The sequence below is a fragment of the Cryptotermes secundus genome, unplaced genomic scaffold (assembly GCF_002891405.2).
Source record: "Cryptotermes secundus unplaced genomic scaffold, Csec_1.0 scaffold261, whole genome shotgun sequence".
Taxonomy (NCBI): Eukaryota; Metazoa; Arthropoda; class Insecta; order Blattodea; family Kalotermitidae; genus Cryptotermes; species Cryptotermes secundus.
The window spans coordinates 91,375-117,127 of record NW_019738959.1 but is presented as its reverse complement, the minus strand read 5'-3'; the positions used below and the strand labels follow the sequence as shown (position 1 = coordinate 117,127).

The window sequence follows — 25,753 nt, the reverse complement described above, 5'->3', positions numbered from 1 at the left end:
ATCCAATAATGTCTGGTTCAAGAAGAAAGCAGTCTTCTGGGATTTGGCACCGTGTATATGTGGTGTTTCGGAGGACCAGTCTGCTTTTACCGGTTCTCACGGTCTCTTCGCTTGCAGATTTCTTATATTTTTTCCTACCCTGAAGATGGAGGCGATACGTTCCTCCGAAACGTCGGTTAACACCACATATACACGGTGCCAAATCCCAGAAGACTGCTTTCTTCATAGTCACCGCCGTGAAAGCCTCAAATCTTACAATGTCTGGTTCATTAAACAGTTTGTATAGCTCATGGTTATACCTCCTCCTCCATATTCCATTTTCTTCCACTGGTCCAAAGCTATATCTCAGGATCCTCCTTTCAGATATACTTAACCCACAGTGTACTCTCTGTGAGTTAAGATCTGCTTTGCAGTATAATACTGGTGTAACTTCCGTTGACAATTCAGCGGAAGGAATAATGGATAATGAGTGGAAGTACACTGAGGCAGTGGAAAGATGTCCCTTGGATGGTGGGGATGGCAGTGCTCAAGCTTTCCTCTCTCAGCCTATATTGTACTGGACTTCAACACCCCTTGGCCTATGTCAACAATACAGAAGTGCTTGCAGCTAGCGAAGATTTTTCAGTACCAGCATTTGTGTGAACTGAGTGGCTAGACGAGTGGAGGGAATATAGGGATGTAGAGTGGAGGGGGAAGGGTAAGCTCTCGAGGGAGGGGTGGATGATACATCTAGCTGCACCGAGCATGCTCATGTAGACTTGTATTGAGTAGATATTTGGTTCCAATCCCGGCCGCAACATCAGTTATCCTTACTGAGGTTTTACATGTTCTTTCTCAGCCCCTCCATGTAATTATTGGAATAATACCATGAGAGGTACCTTCCAGATCCTTCGCAGTTCATCCTGCAAGCATGCAGTGTAGGTACTGACACCGTTATAAATAAGCCACAAATGGAAACCAGCCTCTCGTCGCCTCAGAGTTGTGCACGTGTTGCGGAATCTTCCCTGAACTTCTTGTTTATAATGAATTATTTGTAGTCTTGCCTTTGTGTCGCGCACTGCGGTTAGGTTAGTTACTGAACCTGTCAGCAGGTGTCTCCCGCAGCACCTGTTGCACAGCCGCGAGATCTCGAAGCAGCTCCCTCGGTGCCTCGGATTGTTGTGAATGGAACTCACACCAATGTGACGCAATGCAACGCGAGATACGGGAGCCGTAGTTTCGCCTGCACGAATTCGTTTGCGCGACCATCCACTTATCGATTCATCATTCACTGAACAATTCATAACACTCCCCCGTCACTCGGTCGTTTAACGGAAGTCCATCCACCTTACGAACCATTGTAAGGCAACCTTACGTAAGAAAATTTCTCTCTGTACATGTATTTTAATTTCCCACCGGCGTATGAATACCGGGAATATGTTGGCAACTTACGTAACTCTCTAATGATGACGTAATGGTTACGTCACTAACATGATGACGCAATCTCGTCCCAGTAGCAGATGGAGGATAACTAACCCCACGGACCTGAATCATTAATGAGAAGCCAATGGTCGCTCATCTATTAAATCATTTATCTTCCTTTAAGTAACTACAGCGTTCATTACCATGTTCACAACATGGAGTACTTCTTGAGAAGCTGCTAGTGGCTCGGCTGCTTAAGAAATTCCAAGACTTTTATGTCACCGAACAGTTCATTACCATGTGCACAAGAGCTTGCCTCAACTAATTCCATGGGCAGAGTGTTTGATAACCTAATAGTCGCTCAGCTACTCAAGATATTTCGTGCGTTTCATGGAACCAGAAATTTCAGTACCCTGTTCACAAAAGCACGCAAATTTTTTATATATATGAGCTAGACCAATCCAGTATACGCCATCCCGTCTTACGTCTCTAATACTGCTACTCCTACTTCTACAAAACTGGTTTTAATATTTTTGTCCCATCTACACTTAGATCTTACGAGTTAACTTTTTCCTTCCGATCTTCCTATCGAAAAGAACTAATAGGCAGTACACAGGCTGAGGTATCCGGGTTTATAAACCATAATTAATAATCGAATGCAGAGAGTTAAGTCCGTTTTGAGAGTCTAATAGTCGCTCATCTCTCCAAGAATTTCTAACCCAAGGGTTCTTTACTGTATTCACAAAAGCCAAGCGCTTGTCCCTATCGTCAGCCAGATGAATACACTCCACAGAATTCCATCCTCTTTCCTTAAGATCCATTTTAATATCACCTTTCCGTCTTCGCCGAGTGTTACAGGTTGCCTAACCAGACGTTTATGCTGCCTTTTCATGTCTGTGGTTCCGATGAACATAGTATCTCCATCTTCAGGGTCGAATGAAAGAGGCAAGAAACTAAGATGAAGCATGTAGCAAAACCGGTCTGAAGATATTCTTCCGAAACGTCTATTGATTTTTCACTCCTACACCGCATTATATTCCAGAATATATATATACTAATTATTTTCACAGTGCTTGTTAAAGGGTTCGACTTATGAAGGCCCTAATTGTGTACCCTTATCTTACTTGTTTTCCATCCTAAATGCAGATGCTTATGTATTATTGTGTTGTTCCCGCAGATCCGCTCGCATTGCTCGTACCCCTGCGAGTGCTCTTCGCTACCACCCGCATGTCCGGCAGGAGTCTCGGTTGTGCGGGATGGCTGTGGATGCTGCGCCATCTGCGCGCGCCAGCAAGGCGAGCAGTGTGACGGCACGACGCTGTGTGACGAGAAGCGCGGCCTCGTGTGTCAGTACCCGCATCGCGCCACCGTCAAGGGCGTCTGCCAAGGTAACACACGCCGTGTGCGAGGCAGTTCTCACGTGACTAGGACTTAGCAAGTCAGCGCCAGGCCGGTACTTCCCCTAGTCAGTTCTAGTTCAGGTAGCGACAAAATTCTCCTCTCCACGCCGTCCAGGCCGGCTCTGGTGCCCACCCAACCTCCTATGCAGTGGGTAAAGCGGCCGAGATCAAGAATATATGGATCTATTCATCCTCTCCCCCATGCGTCTTCACGGCGTAGTGCTTAATTAGTTAAGCACAGAGACAACTTTAGCTTTTTGTTTCCCTAATGATTGCTGCAACCGGTCACAGTGGCCGCACGGTCTAAGGCATGAACTGTCTTCGGACGCTGGGATCCTGGGTACGAATCCCACTCAGGGCATGGATGTTTGGTGTGTGTATGCGTTTATTCTGTGTTTGTGTTGCCTTGTGTTTAGGTAGCGGCCTTGTGACAGGCTGATCACTCGTCTAAGTNTCTTCGGACGCTGGGATCCTGGGTACGAATCCCACTCAGGGCATGGTAGAGGCCTTGTGACAGGCTGATCACTCGCCCAAGGAGCCCTACCGTCTGTGAAAATGATTGCGGAACTGAATGAGAGGCCTGGGCCCTGAATGGGCTGGAAATGCCATTAAAAATGATTACTAGAACCCTTTGAAGCCTGAACGAGTCAGAGTGGACCGAGTAGAGAAGAAACAGTGAGAGAAGCTAAATTTTATGGGAGGAAGCTGAACACTCGCCTCTATTTAGTGCCGAGGCAAAAAATGATGGAGCTATACCTCCACTTCTCTATTCTCATTCGTGGTGAGGTGCTGAATTAATAAAACTCAGGGATAAATTTCGCATTTAACCAAACAACTTTCAGCTCCGAAGTTTCCAGGCCGTGCCCATTCGTCCTTCTGGTAAAGGCAGGTTAGGGAGAGTGAATTAAAGTGGGATAAATGAGGCAAAGCGATGGGAAGTTAATTTTGTTATGAGCAGACTGAAGCCTCGTACAGAAACACAGCGCCTCCATAATGGGGACCAACTGCTTAGTACCGTTCAGGAAAAGAATCGCTGTTTGTTGAGAGAACCGTACGGAACAAACAAATGCATTAAACATGTGATTAAATAAGGTAAAGCTATCCCAGTAACGGACCGTGGAGGCCCATAGGGCTGTGAGACGTCGAGGCTCCCACATTTTCTCTAGACAATGGGCTCAGAGATGGCGGTGAGGTTATCAGCCTTACGCGCCGGCCGCCCTTTACCCACCAGGAAGATTCGTGGTACTCATTTCTGTTAGAGGCTGAGTCGACCCCAGGTCCATAATGCGGCTGGAAGGATTAGGTGAATTAAAAAAAAACTAATAACCTCATCGGGAATCGAACCCTCGATCTTCCGGCTTGTAGCATAGTGCCTCAACCCACTACGCTGCCACGTTGCCCCTAATAAAATAACAAAAATGAAATTATAATTCAGATGATCATTATGACAAAATAATGACACAGACGCTGAAATGTTGCGTACTCCTGGCTGCTGACGTCACTTCCCGTGCCCTTCCAGTATATCGGCCCTCTCTCTATGTGCGGAGTGAAAGTTCGAGTTTGTGGGCTGTGCTGTTTCTGACCTCCCGCCTGCCCCCGGCGCCTGGGGCAGACTTTGATAATTGCTCTCCGCCATGAGCCCCCCCCCCACTGCATGCCGTTGCCCCGACAACCACAGCCCCGCTATCAATATTCTCTGCCGGCCCATCATCCTTTTGTCTCAACAGCAACTTTTTTGTATGAGGCTTCATTGTGTGATAAAAGCAATTTTATCTCTGCTCGCATTATGGCCTTTTATCGTCACTTTTATCTCTCGGCCCCTTTTTATATACAGGGTGATCCGGGCGATGGACGAGTTTTCAGTTAATAGACTTCACACAGTTCCGGTGCTAGAAAAGGAGGCTGTATGGGCCCCAAAGTTGCTTTGGACGCTGTGGGGAAGTTCCGTTTCATGCTGGTGTCTTGCTTGGCTTGACCACCTCTGTGGTCTAGTGGAGAGAGTTTCTGGCTACAGAGCCAGAGGTCCCGGGTTCGATTCCTGGCGCTACCAGGTTTTCTGAGAGGTAGTGGGTCTGAAACGGGGTACACTCAGCCCCGCGAGCATAATTCAGGAGCTGTTCAAAGGAAATAGCGGCTTCGGTCTAGAAAACCGAGATTAACGGCCGTGGGGATTCGTTGCGCTGACCGCGCGACACCGTCAGTGTGCTAAAGTTGACACTAACTTCGCCGATAAGCGGCTGTCGCTTGGTCGGTATAGTTTACTTGCGGATTACAGACCACTGAGTTAGTTTTAGTTAGTCTTGCTTGGCTTATTCTTTTACCCTGAAGATTGAGGTAAAATTTTCGTCCGAAGCGTCTGTTGATTTCAGCGAACTACACGGTGCTGTATCCCGCTGAAGCCTTAGATCTGTTTGTGTAATTATCTGCTGCAGAATGAGGTAGGTCAAATTATGAGGCTGGGAGTACCCACATTGAAATTATGGGACGGTCTTTTAGGTTGCAAATTGCCTTGTTTATTCCATCTTCTTTTTGTGGCTGGGAAGTGCGCAGACCGTGCGGTGTGAAGCAGACAAATGAACAGAGTCCAGTGCAATGTGCTGTAAGGGGTTTGGATCCATGTCTCTGTGGGCGTCACTATGTCCGTGTGGTCTCAAACCCAACTCACTCCTGGCGATATAGACTGCAGCAAAACTCAGCGGTTTTCAATCACTCTCCCGCTGATCAAACCAAACTCAATTTGTATAAATAATATAATCTGTCAATAAATTCAATAACCAGTCGTTATAGCGACACGCTACGGACTGGAGACGAAGGGATCGGTGTTCGAGTCCCGGTAGGGTAAAAAATTTTGTATTCTCCACGTCATCCAGCCCGGCTCTGGGGCCCACCCAGCCTCCTATCTAATGGGTACCGGTGGCTCTTTCCCGGGGGTAAAGCGGCCGGGGCGTGAATCCGACAACTTACATCCAACTAGTGCCTAGATCAAGAAAACGTGGATCTGTACATCCACTCCACCATACGCCCTCATGGCGTAGTGCTTAATTACTTATACGCAGCAACAACTTTACCTCTATGTTAGAGTTGAAGTTATCAAGAATACGGTCATTATGCGATGTGACGCCGTGTAGTTTATTAAATGGCTAATGTTATTTTGGAGGAATATATGTCTGCCATCTTCAGAGTAGTAGAACCATTCTGCTCATATATATATATATATGGTTTCTTTATCTTGAAACGGGAGGCAGGAATTTCCTTCGAATCTTCAACACCTCGCTACCAAGCTACAAAGCGCCAAATCCCATCACTATGTACAAGTAGTGTGACAGGGACTCAATACTTTCCTATGGCATTTCGTGGATTTGCAGGGCGCAGCGGTACAGACGTACCCACAGCTCAGATACGTAACTGAGAGACAAAGACATAGATGGAGCGAAAATTATGCTGTCGATATTGGACAACTGGGACACGAAATTTGGAGGATTGGCTTCAGTTGGCCCAGGATATTGTCCAATAGGTGGCTTTTGTGAACACCATCGTGAACATTTGGGCATCTTGATAATGTCTTGAGTGGCTGAGGATCTGTCAGATTCTCAAGGACGACTCAGGTCCATGATAGCTGTTTTGTTGATGAAGTGGTTATTTAGGTAGTGAATTAGAGAGTTGGTTAGGTAGCTAGTCACCCAGTGGTTAACTAGTTAGTTAGTTATGGCGGGACACGGCATAGCTCAGGCGGTTAGTCCCTGGCTTCCCATTGCGGCGGCCCGGTTTCGAGCCCGGGTCTGGTCACGTGGTGGACAAAGTGGCACTCGGGTAGGTTTTCTCCGACTACTTCGGTTTCTCCTGCCAATTCTCATTCCACCGACTGCTCTACACTCATCATCATCTATCGTCCGGAGCTGGAACAGTAGGCCAGTTAGTTTTTCGGTTAATTTTTTTGTTGGTGTGTGTTTCTCGAGTTGCGACACGGTTTGTCCACCACGGCTCTGATAAACGCAGACAAAGGGGGTGGGGCCTGTTGAGGCCCAGACACTTGCTGCTTCTACTGGTTTGTAGGTGATGCCACCAACTGCAGACAAATGCAGTGCGCCTGCCACGTCACCTCCCGGTGTGTTCCCACGACCCGCAATCAGTAACGGGTTTACAATGAAGACGCCTTTACGGCAGTGATTAAGCTGACTTGGTTTATACAGCGTGGTACTCCAGGAACTATAGTAAAGCTGATGTTCCTGTGCTTAATTAAGCACCACGCCATAATGGTGGTATAGCTCCACACATTCTTGATCTCACCACTTGAGGAGGTGAATGGTCAGCTTCGTGCCCCAGAACGCCGGGTAACCGTTGTGTGTGAAGTTGGGTGCACCTCGAGGGCGGTCTGCGCGCAAAATGTTTTGCCTTTGCCTGAAATCGAACCCTGATTCCTTGGCCATCCGACTCGTAGCCCGTCACTGTACGTACGGAGCTCAAGAAACTGGCATCTAATGGGTTATCTCAGCGGTTGTCAGGCGCTTCACGCCACAGCCGGAGTTCTTCTGATGATACTCTGATCATTGGCGAGTTCGGACCGGAAAGATACCAGACATGGTCAGTCTATGCGTCCGTCCCGTCCTGGAGATGGTAATAGCCTTATGGAGAGAAAACCTGGGGGGAATTGTTAGTTCTGACTGTTACTTCCGTCTCAGCAAAAGCATTGGTATCGACAGTGACAGTAACTTTCGTATTGTCACGTGTATTAGTGAGTAAGACGCGGGTCTGGATTGACAATCGGTTTGTTGGATGACTGCCAGTCGTAACTACAGAGAATTATAACACTCCAAATTATTGTAAGATTTGAGGCTTTCACGGCGGTGAGTATGAAGAAAGCAGTTTTCTGGGATTTGGCACCGTGTATATGTGGTGTTAACCGACGTTTCGGAGGAACGTATCGCCTCCATCTTCAGGGTAGAAGAAAAAATATAAGAAATCTGCAAGCGAAGAGACCGTGAGAACCGGTAAAAGCAGTCTGCTTTTCTTCTACCCTGAAGATGGAGGCGATACGTTCCTCCGAAACGTCGGTTAACACCACATATACACGGTACCAAATCCCAGAAAACTGCTTTCTTCACTCCAAATTATTACTGGAACAATAACATATAAAGTAAAGTCTTCAACACTTTAATTCTAATCTTTGTTTGTAGCCTCTGGAACTCTGCTATTGGATTCTATCAGTCAGTCCGTTATCTTCGCTGCTCTTATAATCTTTTCTTGAACTTTGTAGAAGTCACAGCTGCAATGCACTCCGCACTAGTCTCTCAATTGCCTTGAACTGTCCTCTCAACTCAACCGCCATAAACCTCGTTATACAGACTCCGCACGGACCACATAGAAAACAAGTCACGTGATAGAGTTTACTGTTGGAGTGTGACGTCATTGCACCTGCGCGGAAGTGTTTACCGAGCCGATGCCTAGAAGCGGTTTGCATAACACCGCTGTCCCATTGTTGCGTGCGTGTATCGAGCCGTTGCCTGGCAGTGCGTTGACATGTCACAGTATGTTTCACAGTAACCATGGTAACTTAATGTGTTTATACCGGATTAATTTTAGTCCACTTTCCTTATTTTAAAAAATAAAAACTAAGCTTATGTATCACCTTTCTCTCTGTGTATCCCCTTATTAACTTTTCCTGAACCAATCTTTATGAAATTTGGTGTGAACCCATCACAATTCATAACCCCCCCCCCTGTGTTTATGTGTATCGTTGCTAGGCAACGACTCGGTAAAGACATTCTCGGGGCAGCGAATAATTGCGATCCGCGTCCTATCAAATGAAAGTAGGCTATCAGTTCTTCCCAGAACTTGTTGACATTATTGTAAGGTAGCTTACTTGTGTGTTCGAGTGTGTTATGAATGTGAAATCACAGTTAGTGAGGCCGCTTTTGTGCGGGAAAACAGTTTTCACTACGTGTCCTGCCCCCAGGTCACAACAGTGACACGCGTTTGTAAGCCTAGTGACGTAGAAGGCAAGCGGTCTCAGCAAACAACAAGAAATGTTTCCATAATTCAAATGTATACAGGCATGTTAGTTCTCCATAAAGTCCAGACCGGCTCTGGGGTCCACCCAATGGCTACCGGGGACACTTCCGCTTGGAATAAAGCGGCCGGAGAGTAAAGCTGACCACTCACCTCCGTCTAGTGCCGAGATCAAGAACGGTAGAGGTACACCTCCACTCCTCCATACGTCTTCATGGCTTAATGTTTAATTAATTAATTAATTAAACATAGGGACAACCTTACCAGCGCTTCAGTTTTGTTATTTTATATATGGGCGTTGAATGTATGACCCTAAAGGTTCTGTGATAGGATTATAAACAGAGTTCTTGAACATCCTGTAAGAGAAGACCTTCATTCTGGCATGTCGCCACTGGCCGCGCTGATAGTAAGAAGTCATTGTGATTCAGCGGCAGTTAAGTCCTTTTGCCAAAACTACCCCAATATGAAGTTTGGCCTGTTAAGATGTGTGTGTAGAGGAAATGACGTCATTAAGGGATGGGGTGCGTCTCTTTAGACGACCACGTCTCTCTAGTAATGGAGCGGGGGGCGGACCTACCCTTAAGTCGCTAATCCCCCCCTCCTCCCCCGAAATGACACTTCACAAAAACATTATTAAAGATGCACTTTGTTGTGAGAGCTAAAGTGACCTATATCCTCATATATAAGCTGGGTGATTTTCCATAATAGTGCCACGTAGTACGTGTGACTGTAGACGGGGTTTTAGATAATTGGATTTATTGGCCACTTACAAGTCGTAACTACAAGTAACTGTATAACACTGTCGCTGATCTCCGCAATTTACAAATCACTATAACGCTCGCTAAGTCCTTTCCAGCCTGCAGTTTCTTCACAAGCCGTTTCCTGGCAACGGGACGTCCAGCCCCGTAGCCCGTTTCTGTACCGACTGAGCTATCCTGGCTCAATTTAGTTCCCAATGCATGATGGAAATCGCGGTAGCGTAGTTGGTTGAGGCACTGTGCTACAAGCCGGAAGGACCCGGGTTCGATTCCCGATGAGGCCATTGGATTTTTCAATTGGCCTAATCCTTCCAGCAGCATTATGGCCTTGGGGTCGACTCAGGCTCTAACAGAAATCAGTACCAGGAATCTTCCTGGGGTTATAGGGCGGCGGCGCATAAGACTGACCTCACCGCCATCTGTGAGCCAATTGTCTATAAAAGTTGAGAACTCTGACGTCTCACAACCCTATGAGCCTCCGCGGCCTGTTACAGGGATAGCTTTACCTTTTTTTTTACCTTTATGCGTGATGAAAATATAATCTATAGTAACTTTCTAATGATAACGTAACGATTACGTCAATGTCTGATGGTGACGTAACCTCAAAGATGCTTTGGACACAGAATAAGAATAAAAAGTGAAGCGTCAAGCTGCTGGCCTGTTTGAAGGCTCGGGTTGTATAATTTAAAGGGGTTTCCGTCTCTGGGACGCTGCCAGCCCGGGGTAGGCGGTGTATTGACTTGGCAAGCCCACTGCACTAATTTCCTCCCCCCAATAATTGAGCAGATTTTCGGGACACCCGGGGTAGGGGGGTTGTGTTCAAGTGGAGGAAATGAAAAGGCGGTCATTTATTGTTTGAAGGCCCTCTTATTGTTCTCTGCCGACCCCAGATGTCCTCAGTCCCCCCCCCCCCCCGTCTGTAGTAGATATAAATAACCCAATTGTAATTCAGAAACAGAACTGACAAGCAGCTTATCGTAGCGTTAGCGTCCTGGATAATTTTCCGGGAGGTGCTCCGTTTCAGGACTGGAATTTTCGTGGTATTTCTCAGTCCCTCCAAGCAAATACAAGGACAGTATCTATATGACGCTATCACCGTTTCCTTCCAGATCCTTGCCAGTTTATTATAGTCTGTCGTACTACCTTCCGATAATGAGGAGCTTCATAACTTGTACCCTTCTCCAAGTATCATTAGAATGATCAAGTCAACAAGGAAGAGATTGGCATGGCATGTAGCACGAATGGCGAGAAGAGGAATGCATATAGGATATTGGTGGGAGAGCCAGATGGAAAGAGACCACTGGGAAGACCAAGGCGTAAGTGGGTGGACAATATTAAAATTGATCTTAAAGAGCAGGCATTCTTATCTGACGACTTCGGGGATCAGGGTGCTTATTAAGACATTTTTACGGAATACGAGGGTTAATTACCTTGACAAAAAGAGCTCGAAACTGGTCCATATCCAGAACATCATGTTTCATTAAGAACTGTTTTAATGTTATCCTACCATCTATGACGGGATCTTCCTAGTTACGTCTTCCATGAAGGTTTATAACTAAGATGTGTATGAATGTCTCACCTCTCCCACGAATGCCACATGCTCTGCCCATCTCATGTTCCGTGATATTTTCTTTCTAACAATACTTGACGTGAAGCAGGCATATCAGTCATAAATTTGCGAATTATGTAAGGTTCTCCAACTTCCTCTCACTTACCACCCTCTTAGCAGACACCCCTCCCTTAATGGAAGACACCGATTCTTATTGGTGAAGCATGTAGCATGCATTGAAAAGGTCAAAATGAGTGCATTCAAACGTTTCACAGAGCATTACTTATGGAAACATAGTATGGTGAAGGGTACGGTATTCTAGGTGGTAACGCCTTGTACTTAAGAGAGAACCTGACGTTTCGGAGGAAAGTACTGCCTCGATCTTCAAGGTCGATGATTGAGCCTAGCGAGAGACCAGCTGAAGCTGGTCTCTTGCTTGACGTAATTGTACTGTATATGCTGAAGACTGAGGTGATATGTTCTTCTGAAACGTCGTGTGTTTTCTCTGAAGTACATGCTTCACACCGCAGAATACCGTGCTGTTCATAATCTCTGTTGTGAGAGCATCATGTCCAGCTTAGTGCCGCATGATGTGAGAACCTCGTGTCCAACTTAATGCCGCGGGGTGTGAGAGCCTCATGTCCAACTTAATGCTGCATGATGTGAGAGCCTCGTGTCCAAATTAATGCCGCGTGATGTGAGAACCTCATGTTCAACTTAATGCTGCATGATGTGAGAGTCTCGTGTCCAACTTAATGCCGCGTGGTGTGAGAGCCTCACGTCCAACTTAATGCTGCATGATGTAAGAGCCTCATGTCCAACTTAATGCTGCGTGATGTGGGAGCCTCATGTCCAACTTAATGCTGCATTATGTGAGAGCCTCATGTCCACCTTAATGCTGCATGATGTGAGAACCTCGTGTCCAACTTAATGCCGCATAATGTGAGAGCCTCACGTCCAGCTTAATGCTGCATGAAACCTGAGGTTCTGCGAGCGATGGGTGGTATGTGACGCCGTGTTGTTTTATAGAGTTACCAATGTTTCAGACGGACTTGTTGCCTCCATCTTCAGAGTGGAGAGTCCCTGCGAAGTATAGCAAACTACACGGCGTCAAGTTTCAGAAGAACAAGATACACTAAGCATTACATGGGGACGTGGGACAGTGTAGCACTAATCGATGATATAATTTACACACCCCTGAGAGGACGCTGACCGTTTCGCATGTGACCCAACACAAACCAATGTCCTGAGGACTATTTATTGTGTCCTTGCTGCTGAGGATAGTGTTCCTGTGTGGTATAATTATCTCCTAGCAGTCAATATAGCCCAGCTGTCCAAACATTCACTGTTGTAGCCCGGGGATTATCCCCGAAACAACAGAAGCCATGACTTCCCATCCTCGCAAACATATTGCGTAGCTGCATATGTCTGTCCCGTCCTTACCCTGTTCAATTCTTTGACATCAGTTACGTTCCACGTATGTGAAATCTGATATGTATATGAGTGTACCTTGCTTATTGTATGTACCTTGTTTTGTACTGCTCCCTTTATGTATAGTCTTTCCTTCTGTATCAGTGTAAGGTCTACTTCCACCGGCAGAACACCCAATTGCAGTAAAATAATAATAATTTGTATCAGACATTGTTTGTAAGTCAAGAATTGTCAATATGGAGACGGCCCGAAACTGTGAGGATACATGGCACAAGTTTAACATAGAGCCTGTGTTCAGGCAAGAAGATGGTCACAAAAGTGAAGTGAAAAAATGTTATATATACAGGATGACCCAGAAGGAAAGGTTAATATTCTGGGTCATAGTATCGGCCATCCTAAGCAAACAAATGTACGTGGTCTGACAATAAAGTTCGCGAACTCGTCGCGGTAAAAAAGTGCTACACACCTCACTGCTGAATATCACTGTGGTCGCCTTCAAAATTCTCCCCTTGGGAAGCTATGCACCGATGCCAGCGCCTAAGCCACCCTTCAAAACCATTTTGGAACTGGTTTTTGGAATGGTCTTCAGAACTGCCGTCCTTTCAATATTTCCTTCAACTTTGGGGGCTGGATCCGGTGAATAGGGGGGGGTGTTCCAGCACAGTTACTTGTTCACTAGCTAAAACCACATTGGATACGAGGTTGGATGGGTCTGGACGACATGGAGAAGTGAAAATTCTAGACCATATCGGGACTCGAACTCCGACCGTTCGGTCGTCCAGTCCGTAACCAGTTGCTATACCGACTGCGCTATCGCGGCTCCCAATCGGAACAGAGTTTGGGACACAAACATGAAATGACATGAAATGTTTTAATCAGTTTGCCTGTGATGTTCAGCGCTGTTCACAAGAGCCTGACTAAGTGCGCATGCCCATTTGGGGAGAGGCACGAGGTTCAGGTGGCCTAAACCTTCCAGCCGCACTATGGCCCAGGGGTCGACTCAGCCTGTAACAGAAATGAGTACCAGGAATCTTCTTGAGAGTAAAGGGTGACCGGCGCGTAAAGCTGACAACCTCACCGCCATCTGTGAGCCGATTGTCTAGAGAAAACGTGGGAGCCTCGACGTCTCACAGCCCTATGGGCCTCCACGGTCTGTTACAGGGATACATTTCCCTTGTTTAGGAGATACATTTGTTTTGATACACCCTATAGCTAGGATAAGCTCTCGTCTTGCTTGTAGCATACCGTGATTAAGAGAAGTTTCCAGGAAAGATTTTCTGTATATTTATAAACCGGATTTAAAATAGTCGGCATGGAAACCGCGCCCTATTCTTGAAACATCCCGAGCTTATTAAGTTTATGAAATCTGTAAGACCTCGAGATGGCAGCCAGACGTAGGGGGGCGGGGGCGGGGGCGTAACGAGACGAGAGAAGCAGAAGGGGAACATAAATAGGCGATTTTGGAATCACTGCCTGTAGGCGCGGGAGGATACACGGATGGACTACGTCAAGTGCAGTCATCCGTGAAAAGCTAATAGTTGCTTAGCTACTCACGAGATTACCATAATTTTATGTAAGACGGATGTTCATTACCGTATTCACAAGAGCCCACTATTGCCTCCTGTCCTCTGCCACATGAATCCAGCCCACGTCCTCCCGTCTTATTGTGTTATCCTCCCATCTACGCCTAGATCTTCCTACACGCCTCTTACCTTCAGAATTTTCCACCAGATCATTTTATACACTTCTTCTCTTTTTCACGGGTGCTACATTGCCTGCCCACTACAGCCTCCTTTATGTGTTCATTCTAATACATTCTGGCGAGCAGTGCAGATGGAGGTCTTGATTACGTTATTTTCTTCAGGCTCCTATGACCTTTTCCCTTTAAGGTACAGATATTCTCCTCTGTTAATAAGCGCAGCTTTGCAGCTCATAAAGAGCGGATTAGAGTCCACTGTGTAATTATGTCCATAACTTCCAAGTTTTAATTAGCGTAACACAGAATTTATAGTTCTTGTGATTATTCTTCTGGCCAAATTGTGTATATCGTGTAGCATGGGGCTCTGTTTGGGGTGTGGGTTATTCCTTTTAATTTTGTAGTATATCTGAAAGCAAGCAATCGATGTATCATTTCATTTAAAAATCAAATCGCCCTTAGAATTAACATTTAAATTTGAAGTATTTATGCCACTTTTGTCTTTGAGCAAAATGATGTGTGTTGTAGAGAATTGAGCAAGGTGGTGATATATATATTACCGTCTGATGGTGACACAGTAAACTGCATCACGATCACCTCGTAACACCCAGGAGCAGCGCCCGAAATTGGCGAGAAATTGCTGAATGTTTCTGCGTTCCTAGACACTCCTCTTTTTTATTGAATAGTGACTCAGTTCTGTCAGATGAATATTCATATTTAATGTCCCTGTACAGACGGACATGGGAAACCAATAACACGATCCTTTGAATAGAAAGGGGGAAGAAGAATTGATTTTAACTTACAAGTACGACTTCAGAGGGATTACTGTTAAGCCGTGTCACGCTGTCAGACGTCCACTGGACTTTAATTAAGTTTCTGTATCCTTACACGGGGTCGGCCTGCAGCCCCTTGAGCTTCAGTCTCTGTAATTACAAATTATAATCTATATGTATATATATATATATATATATATATATATATATATATAGTCACGTGTATTAGTGACTATAGACGGGGTTTGGTTTCGTGACTAGATTTATCGGGCACACACACAGATCGTAAATACAAATAATTAATACATTATTGCTGGTTTTCACACTTCATATAACTCCATAGTAAGTGTTATAAGTATGTTTCCACTAGTCGTTGCTGGGTAACGGGTCGCAACAATGGCTATTCCTCTGCAAAGCTTTCACTATATGTTGTCTGCTGGTTAACACTTCACAGCTGAACGCTCAACTCTTAATTCTCTTATGAATGAATGATTCTGGCTCTTACACGGTAATTCTCTTACAACTTCCGGTAGTTGACGTTCCTCTGCTTCCGGACTCATGACCTCGCAGGCTGGCGACCATCTCACACTAACCTCCTACTCTTCTAACTGCCGTCTCAAGACTGTCCCGTAATCGCAGCTGATCCTCGTTGTACAGACTCGACACGGGCCGCAGAGAAAACACCGTTCCTCTGTTGCGTGTGCAGTCGTTATTACGCTGATAAATTGTTTACTGTGCCGTAACCTGGTAACGGCTATCTCTTCAGTTATGTCACAATATAAAGTGAGATTGAAGACACCCTGCTTGCTTCAGGGTCTTAGTCATCTATCCTGAAGGCGGGAGCAAGACGGTATTCGAAACCTCGATGAATCTTCTGCCAAACTAAACGGTGTCATATGCCAGAGGGTAATACCCTTCAGAGTCACCATGTTGAGATTGTTCTCCAGTACCGAAATTTGGTATAATGAATAGCAGATGCTCTTTTTTCCTCCAGAGATGTCTCGGTCATGTGACACACCTTAATCTCGACACCAAATTCACCTGCCTCATTTGTCTTCTGCAAGGATTAGCGCGGGGGATTCAGGTGGCAAAAAGCGACATTCCCTCTCGACACACCAAACGTATTCACTCTGCTTTCGGGTGTTTGTTTATACCGACGTTTCGGAGGTACCCAGTTTAAACCCATACGAACGGCCTGTACTAGAGCCTGTTTCTTGCTGGTTACCTCCTTGTTACATTCCACCATGAAGATGGAAGCAGTACGTTTCTCCGAAGCGTTGGTGAACTGTTACCCGACTGCATTGCTTGACAACCCAAGTCACAGTACCCCCCCCCACCCAGCCAGCTCTGTGACAACCAGAAATCCGGCACAGTTTTAGCCTACTTCCCAAATTTTGGAAAAACAAAAGTGTGTTTATGAGATCACCTTTTCTGGCTGTCTATCTGCGTGTGCCGTATCGTTGCTAGGCAGTTGCTTGATAAACACGTTCCTGCGGCAGCGAATACACACGCAACAATGTTTATGTTTGTTACATAACAACGCGGTCAGAGTCGAGGTATGATTACTGAATATGGAGCAGCTGACGGAATGAGAATTGGCAGGTTAAACCAAATTACTCGAAAGAAGCCTGCTCCAGCGCCACTTTTTCACAAAATCCCACAAGAATGTATTTTTAAGATTTGAAGTTTTCACAGAGTTGGCTATGAAGAGTGCCTTCTTGTGTGAACCGACGTTTCGGAGGAACGTATCGCCTCCATCTTGCAGCCACTTGCTCACTCTAATTCCTCGCTCGCGGATTTTCCTACCCTGAAGATGGGGGCGATACGTTGCTCCGAAACGTCGGTTCACACGAGATCTACACGGCGCCACATCCCAGAAAATGGCATTCTTCAAGAATGTTTTGATTGTGGTTGCATGTTTCCTGATGCCTGGCGGCTCTGTTCATTCCCGCTGCTTGGTTTGCAGCTGCGGTGTGTTGCAGTGCGTGCTCGTGTAAGTTCTGTGATCTCCAGACCGAGCTCCATTGAAATCTGGGAACATGAAATATTTTTGCTGTATAAAAAGTTCGCTCCTTCCTAATTACTTTTCCCACCTAAATGTGCAAATAACTTTCTCAATTTATAGACACGACGTGCTCATAATTAATTCCGCGCGTAATTTCCGCAAATAAATAATGTTTGTTCACGTTTAAAGAGGTAGTTTAAACAACTTTGCGTTCCTCTGGCTTTAAACATGACGTAGGGATAGCTCTGTCAGTGTAGTGACGATCTACAGACTGGCGGGCAGAGGAAATGGCTTTCGATTCCCTGGAGGGGCAGAGGCTTCTCCTTCTATCCACGTCACACAAGCTGGCTCTGGGATCCATCGGAGTTCCCTTTCCATAAGGTAGTTATGGGACCCTTTCCTAGGGCCTAAAACAGCTGGAACGTGAAGCTGACCACTCTCCATTTAATGCCGACTTCAGGAATGAGTGGAGCAATACCTCCACTGCCACATGAACATTCGTGGCGTGACACTTAACTAGGCTTACCGACACCTTTACACTTTACTTTCCCGCTGGCGTGTGAATATGAGAACTTCGGGTTCTCACAGCAGTGGTTATGAAGAATCTTATTATCTCGGTCCTTTGAAAGTCACCCGACGTTTCAGAGGAACTTGTCGGCTCCATCTTCACGGGCCAATAATGGGCCGCTTGCTGCCTTATTCACATTGGTTTCTTGCTTGGCTTAATCTTCGACTCTGAAGACGCAAGCATTTTTCTTTCGAAACATCTGTTTACGGCTACACGGAATTACAAGTATATGAAAGAAGATAAATCTAAAATTATCCCTGTGCTTAATTAATAAAGCACTACAGTATGAAGACGTATGTGGGAGTGGATATATAGATCCACTTATTCTTGACCTTGGCACTATTTGGAGGTCAGTGTTCAACTTCACGCCCCAGCAGCTTTAACACCTGGGAAAGAGCCTCCGATACCCATCGGATAGGAGGCTGGGTATGCCCCAGAACCGGTATGGATGGCGTGGAGAGGAGAAAACTCTTGCCTCTACCAGGACTCGAACTCCGACCCCTCAGCCATCTAGCCCGTAGGAGGTCGCTATAACGCCTGCACCCCTCCCAGAATGTAGTAACTCTCTAATGATGACGTAATAGTGTACGTCACTGACTCCGTCATTTCATTGGGAGATGGTGCACAATACGGCCCTTCCCCCGAAATACAGTGCCCTCATTGGGTAGGGATGTTGAGGCAGTCGCAGGCTGCGCGCGCAGCGTAAGAGTGGAAAGGTGTTGAGAGATAGCGTAATTGCTTGGGGTCCTATTACAGGTATTGACTTTTAGCAGAATGATTAACTGGCCTTGTTACGTGTGTTGCAGCAATCAAGGGGCTGCCGTGTACCGTATACAACAGAACATACGATAACGGAGAGACGTTCCTGTTGGACTGCCGGACGCAATGCGCATGTCAGGTAAGGGATACTCGCTGCTATCTTCTGGGATGTGACGCCGTGTGGGATGGAGGGGTTGTTGTTTATTTAACAACACTTTCAGTATCGAGACTAGCGCCATATTGCAGGATGAGAAATGAATTTGGGAGGATTTGGAAAGAAGCGGCGATGGCCCAATTGAGGTACTGTCGCTAAAGTTATCTGGAAGGACTGAGAAAAATAACGAACAGTGCTACAAGCCGGGAGGTCATGGGTTCGAGTCCCGATGTAGTCATCGGATTTTTTAATTTACCTAATCCAGGCGCACCATGGCCCTGGGGTCGACTCAGACTCTAACAGAAATGAGTACCAGGAATCTTCCTGTGGATAAAGGGCGGCTTAAGGCTAACCTCACCGCCATCTGTGAGCTGTTTATCTAGAAAATGTAGGATCTCCGACGTCTCGCAACCCTATGGACTTACACTGCCTGATACAGGGACAGATTTACCTTTTTTGTTACCTCAGTCAAGACGGTAGGCGCCCCAACCGGGATTCGAACTGAGCACTAATAGAATACTCATTTAGATTGTCATTTCTAGACCAGTGTATTTGGTGTGACGCTATTTGTTCCTGTACAGTTTCGGAGGAAAGTACTGCTACAATCCCCACCTTACCTCATCTCTGCATAAATGTGCTGCAGTATCTGCGGGTCCAAGTGGATGCTGATGCTAGCAGATTGAGGGCGGATGTGTGCTGTGGATTGTGGGACTTCTTTGCAAATGCTCTCTCTCGTTCATATCGGATATAGGGCGTTACGCTGTGTGTTAAAGCGTTTAATAAGTTATGGACTCCGCATTGCGGCGAGCTCTCGCTACAGATCCCAACCCCGCGCCGTATCCGATCGCCTCTCTATACACCGGGGCTAAGCATAGGGTCAGCACACACGATTTAATGACATGGGGTAAAGCGGGGCAATAACGGAAAATGAAATAGGGTAAATTGGGGTATAGAGACACATTTTTCTTTCTTTTCTCTGGACGCCTTCATGAATTAAAGTCGGAACGTATTATTCGGAGGAGCGCAGATAGCGCAGTCGATATAGCGACTGGCTACGGGCTGAACGACAGAGGGGTCGGAGTTCGAGTCTCGGTATGGTCAAGAATTTTCTCTTCTCCACGTTGTCAGGACCGGATCTGCGGTCCACCTAACGTCCTATCCAATGGATATCCTATCTTCATATCCTGCTAGTGCCTCCACTCCCCCATACGTCTTCATGTCGTAGTGCGTAATTAATTAAGCACATGGACTACTTTAGCTTTTACCTTATGTGTTTATAGGATTTAGTTATCAATTTGTATGCTCTTTCACGTGTCATACATATGTATGTAAATATATTAAATTTTATTCTTCCCAAATTTATTTTATTTTTGCAAGACATATACAATACATGGTATACAGAAAGCAGAAGGAATAAGGGATATACAGAGGATAATGGTATAAACGCTGTAATTTGAAGGCTCCTAAAGCTCTTTGCTTAGTTATTGCATGTTACAGTGTTTATGGGGTCAAGTTACATAATAAAATTACGTGATTTAATCTGTTACATTGATAGCACGGATGTTATAGGATAGTAAACCATTGGAGTATTGCACATTACCTTTTCCATACTGTACAGGATCATTAACCTGTACGTGGATTGCTAATGAAAAGATTTTGTTTGCTGTACTCTTTTAAACATTCATTTGTACATTGTATAATAACTAGAAAAAAAACATAAGCTAAATGGAAGGCAGGTGTATGTTTGCGCAATGTCCGTTGAAAATTCTACGGCAGATCTTTTTTTTTTCTAATATGACGTGACGTGTCATCTGTTTATAAGCCTCTGCGGTGAGATTTCATGTAAGCCGTTAAGTGGCGCTTCTATCGGCGTTCCCGTGAACTCGTTGTAAACTGACGAACTACTTTTTTATGTACAGAGGTATTTTAATTTTGTTCCTATCTCAGATATGTCAAAGTAGCTTCACTCCTTATGATATAGAACCGAGAGGATTCTGTAAACGGACTCGGGCCCCTTATACTGCACGGCCCCATAGAACAAAAGAGATGCAATGGTAGTCTATATATTGCCTGTCTACTCGTACTTCATATTACCTCACTTTCCCCTACCTTATCTCGTGTTACAAAATCTGGCATTCTAAGCTAAACGTGTTTTACAAATTTCCAACTTTTTTTTTTTCAATGGAAAACTGCACCGAAATCTGCTTCTGCATGCGATATAGAATTTCTGGACTAGGTCGGATCGAATATCGAGGGTTTTTCAACGTTTTGGCGAACAATATAGTTGTCATCTTCAAGGTTAATAATTTTGAGAATGCGTTTGACATTAAACCACGATCACGGAAACTGCAGAATTTGTCGAAACTTTGGAAAACCTTCAACATTGGACGTAGCTTAGTACCGAAAGCCGACGCCATACACGGAGTTCCAACCACAAAACCTCTCTTCATGACATCCGTTTTGATATTAGATTCACGGAAATGTTCTCTGTCCGTGAAGTTTGTGAACATTTGTTTCCAATAGTTCCATGCCTTCGGCCCAGTTCTCCTTCCCACGGATATACTCGCCATAAGAGTATCAGAGCGCAGTCCGGTCTAAATCACGAAGATTGTCTCTGAGCTAACCCGCGGATAGCAGGGAGATAGCACGGCAGCTGTAATTAGCAGCCCGCGACGGGAAGTGGCTGCAAGGGGGGGTAGGAAGCAGTGGAACTGCTGGTTACGCCGTGCGTTGTTTCCTCTGCTGCAGACGTCAGACTCACAAGAGTGGCCTTGTTAGGCGTCCCCCCAAAACGTTACAGATGCATTCTTAATTAACGGAATAATATGGGTTCCGTGACCTTGAAATGGAAGACATGTTGTTGATAGGTTATTTGATATTTAAATATAGTTGCCTCCTAAATGTGAAATCTAAATGAGCTTTATGGTTTCACGTGTTACTTTCTGGTTTTAAATCATGCGTGGCCTTCGTAAGCTAGCAACAAAAGAGGCTGAATTGTTTCGTAGGTTAATCTGTGTTCAAGGCCAATGGATTTTGTAAGCTAGCAACAAAAGAGGCTGAATTGTTTCGTAGGTTAATTTGTGTTTTAGTAATCTAGTAAGCAACCATACCACAGAAAGATGTTCCATTGCGCTGGATGTGTTTAATTCGTTACCAATGAACGAAAGTTTGTTCTGTCCAGGTCTCGCTCACAAGTCTCTGAGGATGCGAATATGTCACAGGATTATTCTCAATTCATTAAATAAAGTACACGAATGCCTTTCCGAGATATGAGTCGAGGATCTCCCGCTGAGATAACCCGCACTATCAGCTAGTTTTAATTGAGAGCAGTTAAATCCTGGAAATCAGTTGACCTACTTCAGTGACTGTTGATGTCCGGAAAGTTGTAAGGCTAACCTAATTACTGAGTCAAAGGGTGACTTAAATTAGGCAATAAATATGTAATGCTGTGGAGTGGGCTTTAACAGACAGGGCTGACCAAAGTGCACCCCACACTCAAAACGACGATGTAAATGCCTTATGTGCTCAGATACGAAGCCAAACGGCTTGGGCACTCTGACCTATACTCGTTCGGGCAACGTAAAGTTTAAAAAATTCGCATATTAACCTTGCCATGTTTGCCTGCATCTACTAATGTAATAACTGGAGGGGTGTTGAATGAATTCTGATTACATTTAATACTGGAAAGTTTTATTATGAGATGAAACTTGGTTTCTTACATCAAGGTGGGAACGCAGACTGAGGGTGTTGAGGAGAATATTTGGACCGAAGAGAGATGAAGTGACGGGAGATTGGAGAAAACTGCATAATGAGGAGCTTCATAACTTGTACTCTTCTCGAAGTATAATTACTTATAGAATGATCAAATCAATGACGATAAGATTGGCAGGGCATGTAGCACTCATGGGGTTAACAGGAATGTATATAGGATTTTCGTTGGAAAGCCATAAGAAAAGAGACCACTAGGAAAAACCTAGACGTAGGTGGGTGGGGCTGTTGTGAACACGGTAGTGAACCTTCGGGCTCCATAAAATGGGAAATTCTTTAGTAGCTGAGCGACTTCTAAAGGAGACAGTTCCATTGAATTAGTTAGTTATTCGAGAGTTTCTTTACATTCCAATTTTGTTTCAAATTTGGCAACAAAATCTGACACGCGTAAGTGGGTTTGTGCAAGCAGTTAGAGCGCATGTCCCTAGTGAAACAGATTTCGAACAAAAGTCAGAGGAAACTGAATGTCCGGTCTTTTACCCAATATGCTTTTTTTTTCAGTACATATTATGGGTTTCGATATAACTAGAAGTTATACCTGCGCTTGTCATCTCGAAAAGTAGGCGAAACAAATAACCAGCAAGATTCTGCACTCACATTTTTGGTTGGTTTCTTTTGTTACTCTACTACCATGAAGAAGGAAGCGCTATATGCCTCCAAAATGAAGTAAACTATCAGACTAAACGACGTCACATCGCAGAAAATACTCCACACCACGACACGAACGTAAATATTATAAACTGTATGATCAAATTTGTCAAATTAGGTATAGATTGGTCAGCTTGGCCAAGATCCTGCATCCTGCCGTGTCTTTGAGACCTGCTCGCTCTCAGCAGAATGTGCAGGGAAATTTACCGAGTCCATTAACCAGGGTAAGAATCATGGTGCGTATATGGGGTATAACACGGCCTTGGAGTATGACTCCGTCTGATTGTACAGCTGCAACCACTGTCCAACTGTCCTTCTCATTTCTAATGCTCAGCACGTAGGAAAGCTCCAGAAAAACGGCCTGTGCGCGCCTCACAACTTGGAGAACAAAATCGACGCTCCTCTCCCTTACCTTGTGTATCTTATGTTTCGTTAATGGTGAAAACGTTTAGTTCGCTCCTGGATTTAACCACGCAGAGAATGTATCGTTGTTGCGCAACAATATGGCTACCCCTCCCGACACGCTAGACAGATGTTTCGTAGATTTTTATGAGCTCATCAAGACTGCAGATAGATGTTCTTGGCTATTTCGCCCTCCTCACTGCCTCCATTTGTCATAGGCTGTTTCACAAGTAACAAACCCAGCTGTTTACGCTCTACGCACACTACATGGACCTCGTCAGAATTGTTATCAAGGGCCGGCGGGGGCGGGGCACCGGAGTATGCAGAAGGTTTGCCTACAAAACGCACGTTTGAGTCGCTTGGCATAATTTTTAAGGATCATAAGAACAGTGTTCTTGATTTTTAATTTTTAATACGGCGTTAATATTTGGTGAACGCCTCTGTGGTCTAATGGTCAGAGTTCCTGTACTGAACCTGAGGTCCCGGGTTCGATTCACGGCGCTGTCAGATTTTCTGAGAAGTAGTGGGTCTGGAACGGTGTCCACTCAGCCTCGTGATGATAATTGAGGAGCTGTTTCAAAGAAATAGCGGCTCAGGTCTAGAAAACCGTAATTAACGTCCGTGGGGATTCGTTGCGCTGACCACGCGACACCATCTATCCGCTAATGCTGGAACTAAATTCGCCGACAAGCGGCGGTCGGTCGGTCGATATAGTTCGCTTGCGGACTCAAGCCACGGAATTTCTCTTTGTTTTATTAATATTAAGTATATTTGTGTTTAAATGTTCATATATTTCCAAAAATCTGCCCAGTACCATAGATGCTGAAAATATTGCCCAATTTCCGACTTCCGTTAAATTCCCTTCCAGCTACACCTGGCCTATGTCAACCAGCGCGAGGCGCTTGTAGCTACCGACAGTTCTCACTGGAAGGGAATATTGGGATGTACAGTGGAGGGGGAACGTAACAGCTGAAAGGCGAGGATCCTTGAGACTTCTTCTGTGGCCTCAGTAGTGTTAATCAGTTATTTGCGGGAGGTACTAAGGAGCTGGGAGCGGTATCTGTGGACATATGCCATTCTTGCTCTTCTGAAACGTTTCCAGGCCAACTCTCCCGTTCTAAGAATGGTGCTTCATGGTTTAGACGCTACAGAAACCAAGCAAGATACGATTTCTTGATATAATAATTGCCTTGTTTGCTCTAAGTCGAAGAAACGTGTTTACTCTATCCCTTCAGTAATTTCTATGGCCCCGCTTTTCTCAGGAAATTGCCACTGCGCTGCTACAAGAGCCATGTAACGTGGGAGGATGTACGGACTCGAGACCTTTTAAGGGGTAATGTATTAATGGTCATATAAAATTAAATACATTTTTTAACCAGTATGTTTATGAAACGGAGATCTTAATTCACACAATTACTCTTAAAACATAAGCGCATCTTCAGAAAATAGATTATGCAAATTGATTCAAATTGAGGTGTACATTGCTCTTGACCAATTGCACTGTAATGTCCTTTCCCGCCCATTTCTTTATGACATCGCGTCCTATTTCACAGTTATACTTTCCTACTATCGACGCATCTTCACACAAAAGTATTATTTAATTTGATAGAAATTGATTTCTTCAGCAAAAACCGATTCAGCTAGCTGAGGTATTTAGTTGTTTTCTTCAGTCACTACAGGCAAATATTAGGATAAAGGAAATGTTTAAAGCTATCCCTGTAACAGGCCGTGGAGGCCCATAGGGTTGTGAGACGTTGAGGTTCCCACATTTTCTAAACAATCGGCTCATAGGTAGTGGTGAGGTTGTCAGCCTTACGCGCCGGCCGCCCTGTACCTACAAAAGATTCGTGGTACTTATTTCTATTAGAGGCTGAGTCGACCCCAGGGCCACATTGCGGCTGCAAGGATAAACGCCATGATTGGTTCCTTCTCAACGCTTTCTAATTTATAATTCCCCATTCAGTCATCCACCCGTCGCTATGTATTCTGGGTAACCGACATAGAAGACGCCACGCCCAGAAGACAGCAGGCAATGCTCATTGTCGCAACTTATGTTATGACTTCTGCTTTCGGGATTGCGCAGCGTACAAGTTCGTCCTTCCAAAGTTTCGACAAACAATTCAGTTGTCATCATCGAGGTTGTTATTGCTGGAAATTTATCTCACCCCTCAGAACAGCCACTTATTGAACCAAACACCACACGAAACGAAACGTAACAGAGCAGGGTCAAGAGAAACCGTAAATGGGCCCCTTTTTCTGTCGAGGGTCGGACATTCTTTACACCACGAATCGCTACTTTTTAAGCGTCCAACCCTCTCTCCTTTCCATTAGGAAGGCTAGCAAGAAATCAACTGTAGCCGAGGCTTATGACTTCCTTTTGTAACCATGGGCGCACAATGTGTGGAGAGGGTGTAGGGTGGTACGGTCTCTGAAGT

At 45.2% G+C, this 25,753-nt stretch overlaps 1 protein-coding gene across 1 annotated transcript in view; it reads left to right on the top strand.

Annotated features, from left to right (window-relative positions):
- Positions 1-25,753, top strand: part of LOC111871412 (CCN family member 2) — a 115,139-nt gene that overhangs the window by 72,193 nt on the left and 17,193 nt on the right. The window contains exons 3-4 of the mRNA XM_033754236.1: positions 2,579-2,789; positions 18,394-18,485. Coding sequence (XP_033610127.1) covers positions 2,579-2,789; positions 18,394-18,485 — 303 coding nt within the window. The remainder of the gene's footprint in view (positions 1-2,578; positions 2,790-18,393; positions 18,486-25,753) is intronic.